At 34.0% G+C, this 19971-nt stretch overlaps 1 protein-coding gene across 1 annotated transcript in view; it reads right to left on the bottom strand.

Annotated features, from left to right (window-relative positions):
* Window positions 1–2448: 2448 nt before the first annotated feature.
* The window catches only part of bmpr1ba (bone morphogenetic protein receptor, type IBa), a 58980-nt gene continuing 41457 nt past the window's right edge, over window positions 2449–19971 (bottom strand). The window contains exons 5-14 of the mRNA XM_079418116.1: window positions 12051–12201; window positions 11871–11970; window positions 10515–10617; window positions 9130–9226; window positions 8253–8391; window positions 7234–7426; window positions 5378–5675; window positions 4238–4413; window positions 3830–3960; window positions 2449–3077 (exon numbers count right to left, since the gene is read on the bottom strand). Of these exons, the coding sequence (XP_079274242.1) occupies window positions 2952–3077; window positions 3830–3960; window positions 4238–4413; window positions 5378–5675; window positions 7234–7426; window positions 8253–8391; window positions 9130–9226; window positions 10515–10617; window positions 11871–11970; window positions 12051–12201 (1514 nt within the window). The 3' untranslated portion in view covers window positions 2449–2951. The remainder of the gene's footprint in view (window positions 3078–3829; window positions 3961–4237; window positions 4414–5377; window positions 5676–7233; window positions 7427–8252; window positions 8392–9129; window positions 9227–10514; window positions 10618–11870; window positions 11971–12050; window positions 12202–19971) is intronic.

A 19971-nucleotide genomic window follows, 5' to 3' on the forward strand; every position in this document is an offset into this window, starting at 1 on the left:
ATAAAGAAGTGCTGCTTACCCACTGATATGAGACTGAAAGAGAAACTAAGCAACCAAAAAAAAAAAGTCCTGTTAGTTGATGGTTTGAGTCAGAGCTGCAGGTCTTGAGGCTTTGCTCTTCCTATCAACGCTGCCGGTCCGGTGGAATACATTTATCTGGCAAATATTATACATGTCACTCTGCGTGACCCTTCATCCACACACTTACACTAGAACTAAGATCTCTCGATCACATGAAAGATGTCAGACATTTTATAGATATCCAAATACATGAATCAAACATTTCTATGGAATATGTTTGCTTGAGCTTATCTGGTCATATTTACATGCACATAAACTTCTTGTGACATTTAGAAAAGTAATGTCCTGGGGAAAAGAGAGCTCGCTGATGTCGGCAGAAAGCAAAGTGAGAAAGTAATTATATTCTGATGGAACGTTTTGAGAACATTTTTTTTCTTTGGAGTAATTTTCACTGATAAATCATCCTGTGGAAGCCCATTTCTGACACGTAAGAAATGAAAATACTAATTATGACACAAAAAGTGATCATTTTTTAAATAACTTGTCAAACTTGTGACAAACATTTGAAAATATGACCTAAAAAGTCAAAATTATTACATAGAAAATCATACTTTTTAAATCTCCTGATTTAAACTTTTTGTCAGTTTTTTTTTCCATAATGTTCTGTCGCCAAATTTTGAAAATTTCTCGTAATTTTTTACTTGTGATCATTCTTAATGTCATAATTTTGACTATTATTTCTAATAAAGTTTCGCCAGTTTAAATTTTTCGTAATTTACTTTCATCTTATAGTTTTGATAATGCCATTTTCAATATGGTGACTTTGTCATAATGACTTGAAAAATCTCATTTTTGAAGAACATCTTGTAATTTGGATTTTTTTTTATAACTACGACTTTGTCAAAGTCTATTTCCTTTAGTATCTCATCATTTATTACTTAAAATAATTTTGACTAATTATGACTTAGTATCATATTTTTATGACTTATCATTTAGAGTTATCAAAATTAAACTGATGTTTTGTCGATTTCAACTTTGTAATAATTTTGATTTTATATGTCATATTATTACTAAACATCTTAGTATCTTTTTTACTTTTTGTCAATTTCAACATAATTATGACTGTTATAATTTAGAATTGACAATTTCAATTTTTTGTTGATGCTTTGTTTCAAGTTTTTAATGTCATAATTGACTTAGTATCTTATAATTTTGAGTTATAATTTCATAATTGTTCATAATTTTTACTTTTTCGTAAGGTCTGCTACCTTTAGTATGTCATAATTTTTGATTTGTCATTTTAAACTGGCCTTGCAATTATGACTTTTATCATTTAGAGTTGTCATAATTTAACTTTTCGATTTCAACTTTTTGCCATAATTTTGATTTTGTATGTCATATATATTTTGACACATTCTAAATTTTTGACTTGTTAATCATTTAGATTTTTTGTCAATTGTGACTTTCTAATTTGTTTTTTTTAAACTTTTGGTCAGTTTCAGCTTATGTCATAATTGTGACTGTTATAATTTAGATTTGTTAAAATTTCATGTTTTGTCAGTTTTGAATTTTTAATGTCAGAATTGACTTAGTATCTTATCATTTTTACTCATTTAAACTTTTTATCTCATAATTCTGAAGATTCTTTTTTTTTTTTTATTATTATAATGAAATTTGACAGTGACTTTTATTTATCCTGTTTTGCCAAAAGCATGATTTTATTTTCTTTTGTTTTCAGAAATGGGCTTCCATTCTATAAGACCAGGAACATGCATTAAGAAAGCAAACAGGGTCATTTTGATTTCATATCAGCTTAAATGTAAAATTCCCACTTGCAGGAAACAACAGAAGTCTTTAGCAACTCCTAAATGTGTTTACAGGCGGAACAGAGCGTTTACAGTAAATGCTGGTCTGTGTGTGTTCTGCATAAATCCGTCACACTAGAGGCTGGTGTTGGTGTGCTTGTAAATGTGAAACACAGGGCTCATTATCTGCAGTTTCACCGCCTGCAGCCGCCACCAACACGAAGAAAAGCCTCCAACCAACTGCCATTTCCCACAATCCAACAGAGCAGAGGAGCTGTGCGCAAAATAAAAGCCAAATTAAGGAGCAAATCAAGACAACAGGAAAGCCCCCCTGTAAGGCTGAAGAGCAGCAGTGCAGTGTGTCTCTGTCTGCTGGAAATGCGGTGCCAACTATGCAACGTGTGCTTCTGTGCGAACCGCTGGCAGATGTGCATCGTTACGACTCGCGTGTACAGACAGATTAATCCACAGAATAAAGCTTCATTAAAAATCAAAAACAAACGCTATTATGTCTGCAGCCAGTTTCTGTATAAAATGTATGTAAAGGATTTTTTAAATAAATTATATTTTTAATCAACGCTGAAAGTGGCCTTGTTTTTTTTTGCACATTCTGAAATGTGATTTTTTTTTCATTCAGAAAACACCTTAACAAGAAAGGTTTTACTTGATAGTAATGGCCAACTAAAAACAAAACGGTGCAGAACATTCATTCTCATTAGAACATTTATTCAAGTACTTTGACGCTTCACTCTCATTTTCATCTATTTACAAAATAAATAAGGCACAGCCCACCAAAAGAGGCGGGAAACTTGTTGCTAGTTGTTGATAGACTGACAACACAAATCTGATACGATCCAAAACCATGGTCGTGTTGGAGCTGAACAGACTGTGGAAAGAGAAAGCTGCGAGGTCTCTAAGGAGAGTTGTGGTCTCGCTCACCGAGGTCCTGCTTCGTCCCGCTGGCCAGTGTTCACAGGTGCTCGTGTTATGCAGCAGGACCGGCTGTGTCTCTGTCCTGAGGCCATCCTCTGCCGCCGCCGGGTCGTTTGCAGGAGGCTCTCGCGTGGCAGAACTCAGCGCTTGACCCCACGGTTCGGCGTTAGTGTCAGTGCTGCTAGTCTGTTCTCAGACTTTAATGTCCTGGGACTCTGACATCTTGGCCAGCGTCTTTTTAACACGCAGGGCGGTGAGACGAGAGGCCGGATTGTGAGCCCAACACTCCGTCATCAGCTTCCCCATCTGCCTCAAACACTGACAAACGACCAAAATCACATCAAACAAACATAACCCTCTTTCTACAAAGATGAAAATCATGATGGTTAAAAACAAATTGCAAATGCTAAACTGCAAGATGCTAATTGATTAGAATAAAAAAGGTGTAACAGACCATCCAGCTTATAAAATCATATTATTTGTGATTTGTTTGTCTTCTAAAATTAATTTCTTTGATTAATGCAATGCACTAGATCATTAATATGTGCTATTGCAAGCTAACAGATATCTTGTATGCAGTACAAGCTTATAATACAGTTATGTGACAAAAAATATATGAATATGAATAAATGAGTTATTTCAGAAAACCATACATACATCAATATAAATGAAAATGAGAAATGTTGGCTTTGAAACAAGGTTATTATACAAAAGTTTCACTAAAACAAAATATAAGGAAGGTTTGCCAAAGCAACATTTTCATTTAATTTTTAACGATGTACTAAAATGACTAAAATCTATATAAACATGAAAATGACAAAAACACAACAAAAATAATAAAACTTCAACAAAAGGGAAAAGATATAAAAATAAAACTAATTTAAAATATTAATAAAAACTATAATATCTTAATAACATTAAGCTGATTAAAATACTTTTATATCATTTTTATATTTCATTTTATTTCAAGTAAATGTTTCTATGGTTTTAGTTTTAGCCAGCTATAATAATTCTGCCTCTAAGTTTGAGTGTGTTTTTGTGATTTATTTTGTGAATCGGTGTGTGTTTACCTCATCACTGCTCCAGCGGTTGGGGAAAGATGGCCGTATTCTCTTAATACACACAACCTCTCGCATGTCTTCATACGACGGGTCATTAGGAACGTGATCGTGATATGGCAGCTGATATTCCTCAACGATACCTGCAGAAACATACGGATATCAATCAACACACAGACACAAAAGAACAAGCTTGAATGAAATCTCATTCAAATCTCTTTTAACCTTTATACATTTTTATACAAACCAAGGTTATTAATAATAATAATTGTTACTTGAAGCAAACATGTTACATGCGTGTGTTTAACTTTTTTTGAAGATTAAATGACTTGAGCTGTACTATCCACATCAATAAGGAATATTATGAGAAATAACAGAGACAAAGCTGATATTGAAACGCGGTAATATTCTGAGCTGTACCTCCAGACACACATCGGCGGGCGATCTCCCACAGTATGAGGCCGAAGCTGTACATGTCGGCCATGATGTAGGACTGGAAATGGCTCCTGTTCAGAGTCTCGTCCAGAACCTCAGGAGCCATGAAGCGTTTGGTGCCCACGCGTGTGTTCAGCGGGATGTCCACCTCATTAGTGTCGCTGTTCATCATGAGACACTTTCAGTGCAGAGCTCATTTCATCAGCATACACTCTTCACAATATTTCCGCAGTATTTTTAGGGGGAAAACTTGTTGATGCAACTTTGAAAGTGTAGTTTGCCAAGCTATAGCCAAAATACCCTTTCAAAAAAAATAGTACAATTTACTACTAAACTACACTGAAGCTATATAAGGGGCAATGTTTACAGTCTTACCATGTCTAATAAAAATGATCAATATATTAATGCTGCTTGCTCTTATGCCATTTTACTTGATAAATGGATAAATGTAAATATATACAGTGTTATTTATATCCCATTGTAGTATTTATTATTAATTTGAATTAACTTTAATTTTTACATTCTGTTGGCATAATTTTTTTTAGCCATTTTTAGTCATTTTATAGATATAGCTTTATTTTAGTATTACTTATATACTATTGGAGTAGTTATTACTATTTTGAATTCTTAGTAGTTATTATTCTTAATTGAATTCTTATTTTCAGTTTTCATTTAAAGTTTTAGCAGTTTTGTTTTTGTCATTTTTAATAGTCTTTTAATATTTCTATTCAGCTTTAATTTATTTTGATTTCAGTTTCAGTTTTAGTCATTTCACTACTTCAGCTTAAACCTGTTTTTATTTCAGTTAATCGTCAAGGCAGCATTGGTTTTTTAAATTTGAATAGATTTTTTTTAGTCAACAATTAACAATCACATATACATGTAATATTTTAATTACAGAACACTATTTAATGATCACAGCAGTATGTATCTGATAATTAACAACAAAAAATATATTAGCATTAATAATTTAAATTTTACTTAGCAACAGGGCAGGGACTTTTTGAGTGATCACTCAAATGAATATTTGAAATGGCTTTTTTTTAACCGGTTGCTAAAACTGCTGCCTACAATAATGAGCAGGTTAACCTGAAAGAAAGTAAAGCAAAGGAGCTGGCCTCTGACCTGATGAACTTGACGGCCAGGCCAAGGTCAGCGATGCAGCAGGCACCGTTACGCTTCACCAGGATGTTTTTGCTCTTCAGGTCTCTGTGGGCGATGGCCGGTTTGCCCTGCGTGCCGAAGATCTCCGTGTGAAGGTGGCAGAGGCCGGAGACGGATGAGTACGCCAGTCTCAGCATGGCCCGGCTGTCCAGGGTGGTGCACTTCAGATAGTCGTACAGAGAGCCGTTCTCATGGTAGTCGGTGATGAGGTAGAGTTGAGTCCACGAGCCCGTGCCTTTAATATCAGCCGCTATGAACCCTGGAGAGAAAGTTAAAATTAGTGCACAAGTCTAAATATACAGAGCCAGGCCATGCTTAATTTAATGAAATAATTAATCTGATATCAGCTAATTAATGTGAAAGGACTGCTAATCAAGACGGTTCAATCGTGCATTTTAACACGGTTCATTTTCCTGTAATTACCGACTACATGTTCACCAGTGGGAGTAATTAAATAACAGTAGATAGGCTGCTAATGTAACTACATTTTTCAGTTGCGTGACAGCAGCTCTACTGTTTTGAAAATAGCAATGCTATTTTTCTAAAAAAACAGTGGAATAGCATGAAAAGATGCAGTACTGCTGCTTGTTGCATCACTTTGTATTGTTCGTGGAGCTTTACAGCCGAGTGATCAAACACACTCTCACTGAATGTCCTCAAGCAGCGATTAATGATAGCGAACTGATTTATTTTGGATGGTTCTTTTTAATGAACTAAACTCGCTTTAATTTGAGTGATCACTCAAACGTGTTCCCAGAAGTCTAAAATATTTAGTTAATTGAGTAGTTGACAAATAACTTGGACATGTGGAGGTTTTAATTGAACATTTACAAAGGGAACATTTTATACAATTTTTAATGAGTTTCTTTGTTTTTTTTTTTGAGCCTTGCACAGCAACATGTAGTCTGAGGTAATATGACCATATAAAACTGTGTAATAATTAATAATAAGAAAAATGTAATATATATATATATATAATTTGTTCTGTGTGTGTATATATATATATATATAGCAATATATAAAAATAGCAATAAATCGTCTGTCACTGTTTAAAATGTCATTTATGAGTACTGTGAACTTATTTAATTTAAAATTTAAAAAAACTAATTTTAAAATTTAATTAAACAGCAGGGGTTCTATAACTTAATGGAAAGCTAATAATTTAATTAAATAATAAATAAATATTTAAAAAATAAAAACTATTAAAATAAAGCACTAAAAATATTAAATATTTTATTTGTTTACCTGCATGTCATGTGACCATTAACATGCAAATGTGTGCAATTATTAAAATATTATCTTAAAATCTCAGTTTGACTGACAAAATGTTTGGGAATCCCTGTTCAAGAAGAACAAAAGATTACTCAATTATTGCATTAATATAGTCAATGTTTTTTTTGTTGTTGTTTTGTTTTTGACCCATCACGGACCTGACACTTTATTTTATTGAAAGACCTTTGTTAAATTACGTTAGAATATATATATATAGTGTAGTGGAGATCTTCAGCTATTTTAACGGCCATCGTGTGAAGCACTGACTCATTTAGCCTCGTATTTTAAAAGAACAGCTATAAAAAATAACAAGTTCCTTTATTCACCATAATTATACACATACTGCCCCCTTAATAGCTTTAGTGAAATAAAATATTTTTATTAGTGTAGCACACTACTTTTTCAAGATTTTTAAATCATGAGTTACTTAAGCTTGGCAAGCAGTATCTTTTATTTGAATAGTCTATACATTCCCTACATTAATAGTATAATAGTAGCATATGAATGTAATGGTGTTTGTGTGTGTCTGAGAGAGAAAGCCTCACCGAGTATATTCTCATGTCTCATGAGGACAGTCTGATATATCTCCGTCTCTCTGAACCAGCTGGCCTCCTCTGTAGTGAAAAAGACTTTCACAGCCACTTTCTCTCCCCTCCATCTCCCCATCCACACCTCTCCATAACGGCCCTTCCCGATCTGTGTCACCATCTGGATCTGCTTCGCTATAGTGCGCTGAACCTAGACACAGACAGACACATACGCAGTCAGAGACTGTCAGACAGATAGATAGATACTGTAGATGTTGTTTTCTTTACAATTACATGAAGTGACTGATCATACACAATAAGAGCAGTGACATTTATTAAGAAAATAAGATAAATGGGGTCCTGCGAAATCAGTTTTTTTTTTTTTTACCCCAAATTCTGTGTTTTTCACTGCAATTTCTCTGGATTTTGTTTTAATTGTTCAATTACATTTTTAAAATAAAAAAAGCATAATTAATTAAATTATTTTTATTTTTCCACAAGTTCTGTATTTTGTGTTGTAATTTTCTGGATTTTGTTTTAATGGTAAATTTTAGGTAAATTTTAATTTTAAAAAAGCATGTCTAATTAGTTATTTTTTTTTCAGAAATTCTGCATTGTCTTTTCATTTTAATTTTCTAAATTCTGTCTTCTATCATTTAATAAAAATCAGTTAGTGACATTCCTTAAAAATGTTTTATTACATTTTATTATTATTATCATTATCATCCTCATTACTATTACAACTACTACTTTGAAGTACATTCTACTGTGTAACTGCAATACATTTCATTCATAAATTAGACAAATTAGACCAGTCTATTTTGGCAGGTTGTAATGAAGACTTGTTGTCTGTATCTGATCTTTTCAATTGAGCCACTGTTGGGATTTTATTGATTGTACAGCCCTACTTTTGATCTATTCATTAAAATTCCATAACATTCCATCTTATAATTTTATGAGTGGATTCTGTGTTTTCTGCATCCCAGAATTCCCAGGGCTCTGTGAGGATGTTGATTTCATGTGTGTGTGATTCTCACCAGCAGGGGGAGTCCTGACCCTGAGCCGGAGCTCTGGGACTGCTCTATGAGATCACGCAGGGATTCTCCCGGAGGAATGAACGTTTCATCCAGATGCAGGCCGAGGCTATAGCGTGGGGCTAACTCGTGACGCTTATACCTGAAACACCACACACACCACTTCAACACCAGACTAGCATGACCAGAAGTCCACACAAACACAACCTGGGGGTTTACACGATAAAAACAGCCGCACTAAGAGACATATAATATTAATATAACGTGACAGATTAAAAGTTTAGAATTAGGGATAGTCTGGTCTCATATAACCAGACACTGTAGTTTTTGCTGAACAAAAGTTAAATAGTCTTTTTAAGGCAAGACATACCAATGGAAAAGTTTAAAAAATAATGTAAATTATATCACCATACTTTTAACTCTGAGATCAGCAAACAAAAGTGCATTTTGCACATTTTCTTGCCATTTTTTTCCATTAGTCTAAAAACATGTTATGAAAAACCAAATAGCTCAAAATCTCAAAACTGACCAGTGCATGAAAAAACAATATTTTTGCCTGTAGTGTCCTGCCTTAAAGGGATAGTTGACCCACAAATCTTTTAATCTCCCTCATGTTGCTCCAAACCTGTATCCAAACACATACACATACAATTCTTCCATAATACTTTCCATACAATGGAAGTCAGTGGCTACCAGAAAAATGTTGGGTTACCAATATTCTTCAAATCTATATCTACTTCTTTTGTGGTCAACAGAAGAAAGAAACACATAAAGGTTTGTAACAACTTGAGGTGAGTAAATGATTTTTGGGTCAACTATCCATTTAATTAGCTTCATTTAAGAAATAATTACAGTTAGTCTGTGTTTGTAATTTACACACCTGAAGTAACAGAAGATGATGATGAAGGTGAGGATGAAGCTACAGACCGTCACTGAGATGAGCAGAGCGATGTGATGAATGTCTCCCACCACGTAACCTGCACACACAAACACACACACACACACACACACACATTACTACATGTCTAAGAGTCAATAGTGAACACACAACACTTGCATCATCACACTCGGCTCTATGAACACTTCCTTCAGGAGCTCTGTGTGTGTGTGTGTGTGCATGTTTATGTGGTTTATGAGGACACAAATTTGTATAATGACATGGGTATGACAGAGGTATTACAATATGAAGGTGGTTTATGAGGACACTGCCTATGTCCCCGTAATTCAAAAGACTTAAAAAACATACTAAATGGTGTTTTTTTTGAAAATCTAAAAATGCACAAAGTCTCCTGTGAGGGCTAAGTTTAGGTGTAGGGTTGGTGTAGGGCAATAGCACACACAGTTTGTTCAGTATAAAAACCATTACGCCTATGGAGTCCCCATAAACCACAAAAACCAACATGTGTGTGTGTGATGCTGAAATCATAGCTACAGCACAGGTGTGTGTGTGTGTGTGTGTGTGGTGGACAGAGTGGTTTCTATTCTGCTGTGTTGATTGATGAGAGCTGCTCATGACAGCCAAAATAAACCCTACAGGTGTGTGAGAGTTTCTGACCTACATATATTTTTGGGAACAAATCAGACATGTTTTCTAGGAATGCTGCCCAAAGGAAAATACTAAAGAGGTTAAATCATGTTTTTTATTCGCTTCAGTAAGTGTTTGAGTTAGTCTATAGTGATCATTATATTATATTATTATACTATTTTTAATTAGATTAGATTTCTATATTTTATTTGAATTTTAGTTTTAATATTTTTTTTATTACTCATTACTTATGCATTTTTTTGTTATTTAGCTGTAATTTACTTTATTATAAGTCTTAGTTTTTATTTATTTCCACTTAGTAATTTATTGTAGTAGTATTGTTGTAGAAATAAACTAGTAATTGTAGTTTATTTCAACTAACAAAAATATTTTTAGTTAACAATAATAACCCTGTTGCCAAGGCTTTGTTATACAGTTTCTAAGGTTTCTTAAGTGGATTGATTTTAGCACATTGCTATGCATTTGCAACGGTGTACTGGGTGTTGTAATTGAGTTGCTAAGGTGTTTTGAGTGGTTGTAAGAATGTTGCTAAGTGGTGCTGCTGAGAGGTTTTTAGCATGTCGCTATGTTTCTGCTAAATGGTTCAACTTATTTAGCAATAGTAATAATGATGCTTACCTAAACAAACACTACTAAACAGCTTTACATTTCAGTCAATTTCAGTGAATTTGTGATTAGATTGGCAGATACAGCAAGTGTGTGTGTGTGTGTGTACTCACTGGGTGCTCGTAGAGGAGGCAGTGTTGGATGTAGGTCTCTGTTACAGTAGTCCTGATCTGTGCAGCACTCGAGCGCTCGCCGCTGTTTAGAGTTCCCCGTGTCCTAAACACACACGAAGATATATCAGGTCTCTCAGGTGGTCAGTAACACAATGAAACACTACATGCAACTCATTTAACGTTTGTAATGTGACATATTCCAAGTGAAATGTTCATTGCTTGTACAGTGTTCACTGTTTCTAAGCGAAAGTTCAGCTTGAGATTGTATAGGAGCAGGACTTAAAATGAGCGGGTAAAAATAAGCTATGATATTATTCGATAATATAATTTTTCACTGTCCACTTGGCTTTGGCAAAAAAAATTATAACATTTTAATAAACAAATCAGATTTTTATTTTTTCACAATAAGACCAGGGACAGGTATTAAGAACGTAAATAGAATTGCTTTTGGTTTTATGTGTAAAGCATTGGTTCACTTAAAATATTGAATATAGACTAATTTTATGGTGATTTTTGGAGCTTGGCAGTATACATCGCCATTCATTTTCATAATATGGAAAAAAGCAGCTGATAAACTATTTGAATTTGTTTTGTACAGAAAGAAAACCATGGAATGACATTAGTATGGAAGCTTGTCTCCATTGCAGAAATTTAAAAAAGTATCTTATGCTCATCAAGGCTGAATTTATTTGATCAAAAATGTAGGAAAAACCGAAATAATCTGAAATATTATTACAATTTAAAATAACTGTTTTCAATTTGGATATAGTTTAAAATGTAATTTATTTATGTGATGCAAAGCTGAATTTTCAGCATCATTACTAGTCTCCAGTGTCACATGATCCTTCAGAAATCATCCTAATATGCTGATTTGCTGCTCAAGAAACATTTCTTAATATTATCAATGTTGAAAAACATTTGTGCTGCTTCATATTTTTGTGGAAAACTTTTTTCTGCACTCTTTGATGAATATAAAGTTCAAACAATAGAAATCTTCTACAACATACTGTAAATGGCTTCACTGTTACTTTTGATCAATTTAATGCATCCTTGCTAAATAAAAGTACTAATCTCTTTAAAAAAAATCTTACTGACCCCAAACGTTAAATACTCCTGTGCTGCTCCTTTATATTTCACAATTCTTACTTTATTTCCAGCAATTTTGAGTTAAGACATAAAGTTGCATAGTGGCATACAAGTAAGAATTGTGAAATATAAAGGAGCAGCACAGGAGTATTTAACGAGGTGTTTAATTCACAGTGAGTTACGTAAGGCTTTTGTTTCGTCTGTGCTTGAGGACTGATGCACTAACACTTAAGTGGTTTATTTTGGAAATTAGAGCATTTTATGACTCACTCGGCACTGAAACTCTGATCCAACCAGACCCAGACAGCCTGAAGTCACCACAGCCGCTCCACCCTCTTCCTCCACCATGGTGAAGCAGTAACCGTCCGTCCTGAACACACAATACATATGTAATAGCGGGTTCAGATTGTGTGCAAGAGTACACAATTGAGGCGGGATGTGTGCTGATACCTGCACGTGTTATTAGTGGAGTCCTCCGGACAGTGATGGTAGCAGTAACACCATAGGAAGCGCTGAGGTAGAGCCGGCGCATCACTTCCTGTCTCCCGACGTTCTTCCACCTTAACAGAATTCCTCAGCAGCATGGTGTCCAGAACGTTAGCTGGAGAGGAGAAGACAGAGGAAATGGGTCAGTTATCATCCTGTAGCATCTGTCAGAAACTCACACAACCTTTTTCCAACTCAAAAATGTGCTTTATTTCATCTCTTCTTGTTTACAGAGCAAAAATAACAGCGAGAGACCGAATTGAATAATTACTTCAGATATCCATACTCTCAGGATCATAACACACAGCTTTGAAGTATGACATTTATGGCACCTGGGGAAATATGGCTGCAAATATCACATCATTCTCACTCTTTCATCTTCTAAAATTTGCAGAGAAAAAAACGCCCCGAGACATTTTATAAATTAAACAAAAAGGTGGAAATGAAGTTTGGACGGTCTGTCATTCGTTTTGGAGCGATATGAAGAGGTTATTGGAGAAGTTTGTTTGAAGAAGGTTTCTGAATGGATGCTGAACTTGTGAGCAGGTGAGTCAAGGACAGACGGACATCAAGGACATCAATATCCTTCAAAGTCTGAATGAATATTAAATATTTCATATAAAGTTAAGGCTAAATATGTTGGAAAACCTAAAAATACATTTAAATTAAAACAAATTGAAAAATTAACAACAAATCTATACTTGCATGACAACTTGAATATAAAAAAGAAATTTAAAAAAAGTTCAAATGAAAAAAATGTTGTTATAAACCATAATAATCTTGTTGAGAGCACAATTGTGCTTTTGTGTCCATGAGCGAGACACTTAACCTGGGGTTACTGCTGCTGTAATTAGTGCATGCTAAACCACTCTGGGTGAAAAGTAAGTAACAGAGTTACGATACAGGGCTGTAAAGTTGATGTGTGTGTTTTCCTCTCCCACAAGAGCTTGTGCATATGACCGAACACACACACACACACACACACAGTTTTCGACGTCACAAAGGTGCTTATAGAAGCTGACCAAACACCCTTCAGTCAAAATAACTCCACATCTGTGAGCTGTTAAAGACAGAGAGGGGGTGATGAGGAATGCTGTATATAATTTTGACATCAAGGCATAAAATAAAGATGCTTATTTCACGGCTCTCTGGAACACTTTTTCTGATTAGTCGATTGTGGATTTCAGTGGTCAAATATTCTTGTGTATAAGATTAATAATCCTGTTTATATGCCGTAAAAAATTAGGCTCCATATAATACTCATTTTTGCCACTGTGTACTTTAACTAATATATACTGTAATAACTATTAATAATAAATACAGCAGTAAATACAAAATAAACATCAATTTATATCTTTCATAACATAGCTGAGAAACAATATGCAAAGTTTGGTGCGCATATGTTTAATGGAAACTCATTTAAACACATTAAGACAGGCGATGCTAAATATACTAGTGAATGTAAAAAAAATTATTTCAAATTAATGTCTTCTTTTATAAGATATTGTTTATAAACATCTTATATTTTTCAACTTTATGATGATATTAGTGTTTCACAGGACATTAATAAAATTAAAAATATATATTAAATATATAAAAAGATTTATATACATATATATTCACTGATATGCTTATAAATTATATTTGTTTTAATATTATATTCCTGTTATATTACTTATGTAAAAATCTAAATAACTATCTTTATTATTATTTTTCAATTACCTTATTATTATGTATCTTTATTTAAAGGAATAGTTAATCAAAAACAAGTTATAATGTAATATAATGATGTAATAATAACATATTAAAAATAAAACATTCTATATAAAAGTTTAAGTTTAAAAATTCAAGACTATATTTCATATCTATAATGTCCAGTCATATAGCATAAGTCACGATGGGGTCCTCTTCACCCTGTCTGGGTTTATTTTTGTGATAATGAGCACCTGACAGTGCATTATGTTATATTTAGTACCTTAAAGTCAACTTGAGCAGGCTCTCTCTCTTTCAGCAAACTATTCTTGTCTTTCACTCTCTGTTACAAACACTATCACTAGTCTAAACTCACTAATGCACTGCTTATATTACAGAGCCGAACACAGCGCTGCTTTAGTCTGGATAAAGAATGGAGGCTAGTCTGTGTGTGTCTGAAAGCGTCCTCGCACGTCTAATACACATAATTAAGAGACGACTTTAATCCTACAAAGTACAGACGCACTTACACAGACCTGTGAGTGTATACAGTAAGACTTATTCATGTGCGGGACGTCAGGGGCCCCGTGACATAAACACTCGCGCTTTCCCACACACACCGTGAGCATGATGCACTGCTCAATATCTCATCCCATCATTTCACATATGCACACTTTATGAAACACACACACATAAACCCAGACAGGTTTTGGCCCATGCTTGCATAGTTAAGAAAGCCTTGTGAAAACAGTCGTAAACACAGTCACTGCTGTGAGACGTAACGTATAAACAGAACAGCTCATTTATAACCGTTAACCCAAGAGCTTTCAGCTTACAGTGACGCACAACTTATACAGTCAACATCGTGCTGCAGAACCAGCTTTTAGTTTATTTGGTTTTTGCTGGAATATTTATTGATTTCACACATTTTTCACACAGCTATTTATACTAAAAACCTATGTATAAATTTAGTAACACTTTACAATATGATCTCACTTGTTAATATTAGTTGATGCATTAGATAAAATACAATTAAAAATAAATAAAAATTTCATATTTGTCATTACTTATTACTCATATAAATCATACTATTCAAGGAATGTTAACACCTTTTGTTTAAAAAATGTACCATAAAATGTTGAAATTATCATTAATAAGATTCTTAGCTATTATTATTATTATTACTATAGAAATGAACTCATTTAAAAATTAAAATTGACTTAAAAATTATTTTGGTTTATGAAAAATAAAATAAAATTTGTTAAAGGAATGTTAACAACTTTTGGTTTTAAAAATGTAGCATTAAAAGTTCAAATTAACAATATCAAAGATTATTAAAAAATAAGTATTGTTCAACGTAGCTAATAGTGCTGTCAAACGATTAATCGCGATTAATCGCATCCAAAATAAAAGATTTAGTTTACATAATATATGAGTGTGTACTGTGTATATTTATTATGTATATATAAATGCAAACACATGCATGTATATATTCAAGAAAAATATGTTATGTTTATATATTAAATTTATTTATATATAATGTAAAATATGAATATATAAATGTATAAACATAAATATTTTCTAAACAAATACAACTTTTAATTTTAAAAACTAACTTGATTTTTAAATGTGTTTAAAGATGTACTAACATTAACTTAATTAAATACTGAGAAGTTCATTGTTAGTTTATTTTGACTAATGTAGTTAACTAATAATAACTAATGAAACCTCACTGTAAAGTGTTACCAATAAACATGTTTTACTATAAAACTGCACAGATCCCAACGGCTATATAAACTAATAAATAAACTATAGGGGTGTAAGAAAATATCGATACACGTGAGTATCGCAATATTTTGTTTGGCGCTACTGTATAGATTCTGAAAAATGGAAATCGATATAAAAAAAAAATCATACAAGATTCATGGCAGTTGTTTCGTTTTGAGTTCATATCCCAACCGCTAGATAGAAGTCTTCATCTCTGAACTTAAACAGTGACAGGAAATACTAGCATTAGAGCACGCCACTAATGTTAGCGTTAATATAGTTTGCTGCCAGTAATGGAGGATGAAAGAATTGTTCCAGTTCCCATTTCGGTATACAAAGAAGAAATGTGGTGTCATTTGGTCTTTTGTGGTAACATCTGCCACAGTTCCCGTTCCGTGTGAAGAGCCTTCGCGGGGGGTGCGGCGGCGGTAGGGTCGTTGCGCGGCTGCAGCTCTCTCGTGTTGGGGGGCGTTTTGTGCAGTTTGGGCGGGGCTCAGGTCGTGGTCTCTGAGATTCCACATGGAACATAAATACAAACTGAAAAATCCAAGTTGAAAGGTTCTGAGAATGTTCAACATCTGTATTTATTTTATTGTTTTACAACTGTTTTGTTTTCTTTGTTTTCCTGCAAGCACTTTATTTTTCATCGATATTAAGCAGATTATGACATTGTATGTCACAATTGTAAACTTAAATTGTGAACCTTTAAAGCAGGGTCTAAAATATGTATATTATTATATTTTATACATATACATTTAACTAAAGAATCCTGCAGGCACTTGAATTTTTCCCTCTTTACTCGTACTGCACAAAAAGTGGTTCAATAGTGTTGAATATCACAGGGACTGATTATTGCAAATGCAGATCCCAGTGTGTTCTGGTTAAGCAATTTGTATTTATTTATTTTTTGCTAAGGTTTGCATATGGTGGTGTGTTCTTAATGACAGCTTTCCTAAAAATATATCCTATTCCTAAAATAAGAAGTATCCCAATATATTGCCTTGCTTACAGTATCGCAATATTTCATATCGCAAGCCCTGTATCGTGATACGTATCGCCAGATTCTTGCCAATACACAGCCCTATAAACTAGTGTGCCACTCACGGCTGTTTTTGGCTCTGTTCATAACAACGTAAGCGGTGTGAATCTGGCACTGGAGATACACCATCCTTTGTTTCTCACCCTCGTCATTCTCCATCTGGCTGTCAGAGCGCTAATTCTGCTCAATGTGTAGTGAGTCATTTACATAATGTAAATACTGACTCGCCAACTATTTGACTACTTTTCTGGATAACTAGTCAATTAGTAAAAATGAGTAGTTGTGCAACCTCTACTGAAAAGAAATCTGTACTGAACATACAGCAGTTACACTCAAATAAACATTAGAACATTTATTCTATTAAAGCTCAACAAGCAGTATGTCATGTTATGGTCGAAGAAAGATATGAAATATATCACATATATGTTTCAGCTAAATGTCTGTGTTGACTGAATAATACCATGAGTATTTGGCTGATGATACAGGGGGCAACTTTTTTGAGCAATGTTGCTTGGGCACGTTCTCAATGAGAATATGTAGCAAATTTCTATCTGCATACCTTAAATCAGTCGTAGGCCCCGTGTCTCACCTGGTTGCCCGGTGATGCCTACATTAGCCAAAGTTGCCCAGCAATTTTCCTCAAAAAGTTGCTCTGTGTATCATCAGCCTTTGTCTTTCGCTTCACAAACACAGATGTTCTGTATGCCAACAGAAAAACACAGAATATTAAAGATCTCTAAAAGAAGAACGAGGAAAAAAAAAATTGTGTTATGTTTGAGAATTTATAATATTTGTAATAAAACTTTTGTTTACACTATTTATTAATCAAACTGAAATAAAATGGAAAATTAAAAAGTTAATTAAAACTGAATAGTCTTGTACACATTTCTGCGAATGTTTTGTTAGCTTACAAGAGTATGTTATTTTATAAACATTAGCTTGAAAACATTACTATATCCTAACATATCTAAAAATATGCTAAATATATCATGGATTCATAAAAGCAACTTTTTTGTTTGTAAAACAAATAAAATAAAAATATAGCTGCAAGCACCAATTACGGGGCCAGGCACTCCAGCAACAAAATGAGGAGCTAAGCATAGCATGGCGCATCAGACCAAATGCAACAATGAGCACTAAAAGCAATTTTAGGATGATTTCAAATGAAAAATCATAAATACAACCTCTGGTAACATGATTAAATGGCTTATCGCTTTTGACTAACAGGTGACGCTGCAATCAAATCATTTTGGTGTGTTCTGTGTGATGTGACAATGGCGCACACAAAGTTTGTTGTCATTATGTCAAAGCTTTGCAGTGATATAGCCTCAGAGTCATTTTGGCACCATACCTAAAATCTGAAGTGGCGCTGTATGAAAACGGTTTTGTCTATCGACACGAAATACATAACTTTTGTCAGCACGGTCTGAAGATGATCTGACTCAATTTTGGTGAAAATCGGACAAACGGTTGAGGAGGAATTCGAAAATCTATGTTTTCAACATAAGTCAAAATGGCAATCTATTAACACCAGTCTCATTACATTAGGAAAATTTCACAGAAAGCTATTAACATTTATTTGAAATTTCATTATAACCTTTGACCACAAGGTGGCACTGTCTCTAGACTTTTTGAGTACTTTCAGGTCATGGTCTCGATGGTACATACAAAGTTTCGTAATGGTACACCAATGCATTCGTAATATATAGCATTTTATATCATAATACTCTGTTGTAGTCAATGGCAATTTCATGTTTTGTTCAATTATAGCGCCACCAAGAGGCAAAATCCCACCAATTTTTGTATGTTTCCTTAGTGTGTGCCCATACATAAGTGTGTCAAATTTGGTGAAAATATCTCATTTTGTTTTGGAGTTATAGACATATTTGTGTATAAGTAGATAAAAATGACTGCTGACTTTGTTTGCATTTTTGTGCCACTTACTACCAAAATTTTGTCAATTGGGTTTTAGAATTTAGCCGGGACGCTATGTTTCCGAATTTCCTACGGTGGTTTCGTGTCGATCGGAGTAACGGTTTCTAAGATATTGGCAAATGTTTTTTAAGTGCTAAAATGCAACATTGCACAAACCATAATTCAAAAGCTGGCAAGTTTGGTATCGCTGGGCTCGGCAAGGATTCAGGAGTCTAAAAAGGTGACTCCTGTGATATAAGTCAACCCCACCCAAAGTTATAAGCATGTGAATATTATAAGCATGTGAATTTATTTTACCACTAGGTGGCGCTGGCTCGAAACTTCTCAGGCTCCTTCAGGGCATCGTGCTGATGACCCATACCAAGTTTCGTAACGATACATCAATGCGCTCGTAAAATATATCATTTTACTACATAATTCAAAATGGCTGATGCCCAAAATGGCTGACATGGGAAAATTGGATATGGTTTGACTCGGCATGATGCACCAAATCTAAAGAGACCAGTTTTGTGATTTTTGGCCAAACCATTCACAAGTTATAAGCAAAAATATGCATATTTCATATCTCCTGACCACTAGGTGGCACAGCACCGAAACACTGCAGTTAGCCTCAGGTCATGCTTGTTATAACACACACCAAGTTTGGTCTCAATACGCCAAACCGTTGCAGAGATATAGCCTCAGATCCTTTTTTGCGTGCATTACGGCAAATTCGTTAGCGTGTTATTCGAGAATGTTTGGACGAATCAACTTGAATTCCATAACTTTTTATCAGCATTGTCTCAAGATGATCTGAGCCAATTTTGGCGAAAATCAGACAAACCGTCTAGGACGAGTTTGAAAGTAGGTTTTACGAACAATTGAAAATAGCGAAAAAACTAAACCTTATGATTTTTTTAATTTTGGTATCCATTCGACTCGGCATGAGCTAAGGATTCGGAGGAAGAAATAATTTTCATTTTGTGCCTAATGGTTCAAAAGTTATTATCCTAAAATTATTGAAAATTTGGACAAGTGGTGGTGCTAGAGAGTTTGAGTTAGAGACTCCAAACTTGCTATGGTTAATGTTGGCACTGTCCTCTATCAGTGTGCCAAATTTTACAACTTTCCTGCAAGCAGTTCTATGGGCTGCCATAGACGCAATGGAGGAAGAAGAATAAAAAGAATGCCAACGGATACAATAGGTGCCATCGCACCTTCGGTGCTTGGCCCCTAATAAATAAAAAAGTACACAAAAGACTTTGCACATGGGACATCCTATGTAAAAAAAACTTTATGACTAAATATGAATATTTTCTTAATTATTATTAGCTAAATTAAATAACACCAGAAATGAGAATTAAATTAAAATAAAATAAAAAATTTAAAGATTTTTTTTTATTAAATAAAGAGACTCGAATGTCTTGATTCACATCTAAAAATGCATAACTACATTTATTTCAGGATTAAATG

This window comes from Barbus barbus, assembly GCF_936440315.1.
Source record: "Barbus barbus genome assembly, chromosome: 6".
Classification (NCBI taxonomy): domain Eukaryota; kingdom Metazoa; phylum Chordata; class Actinopteri; order Cypriniformes; family Cyprinidae; genus Barbus; species Barbus barbus.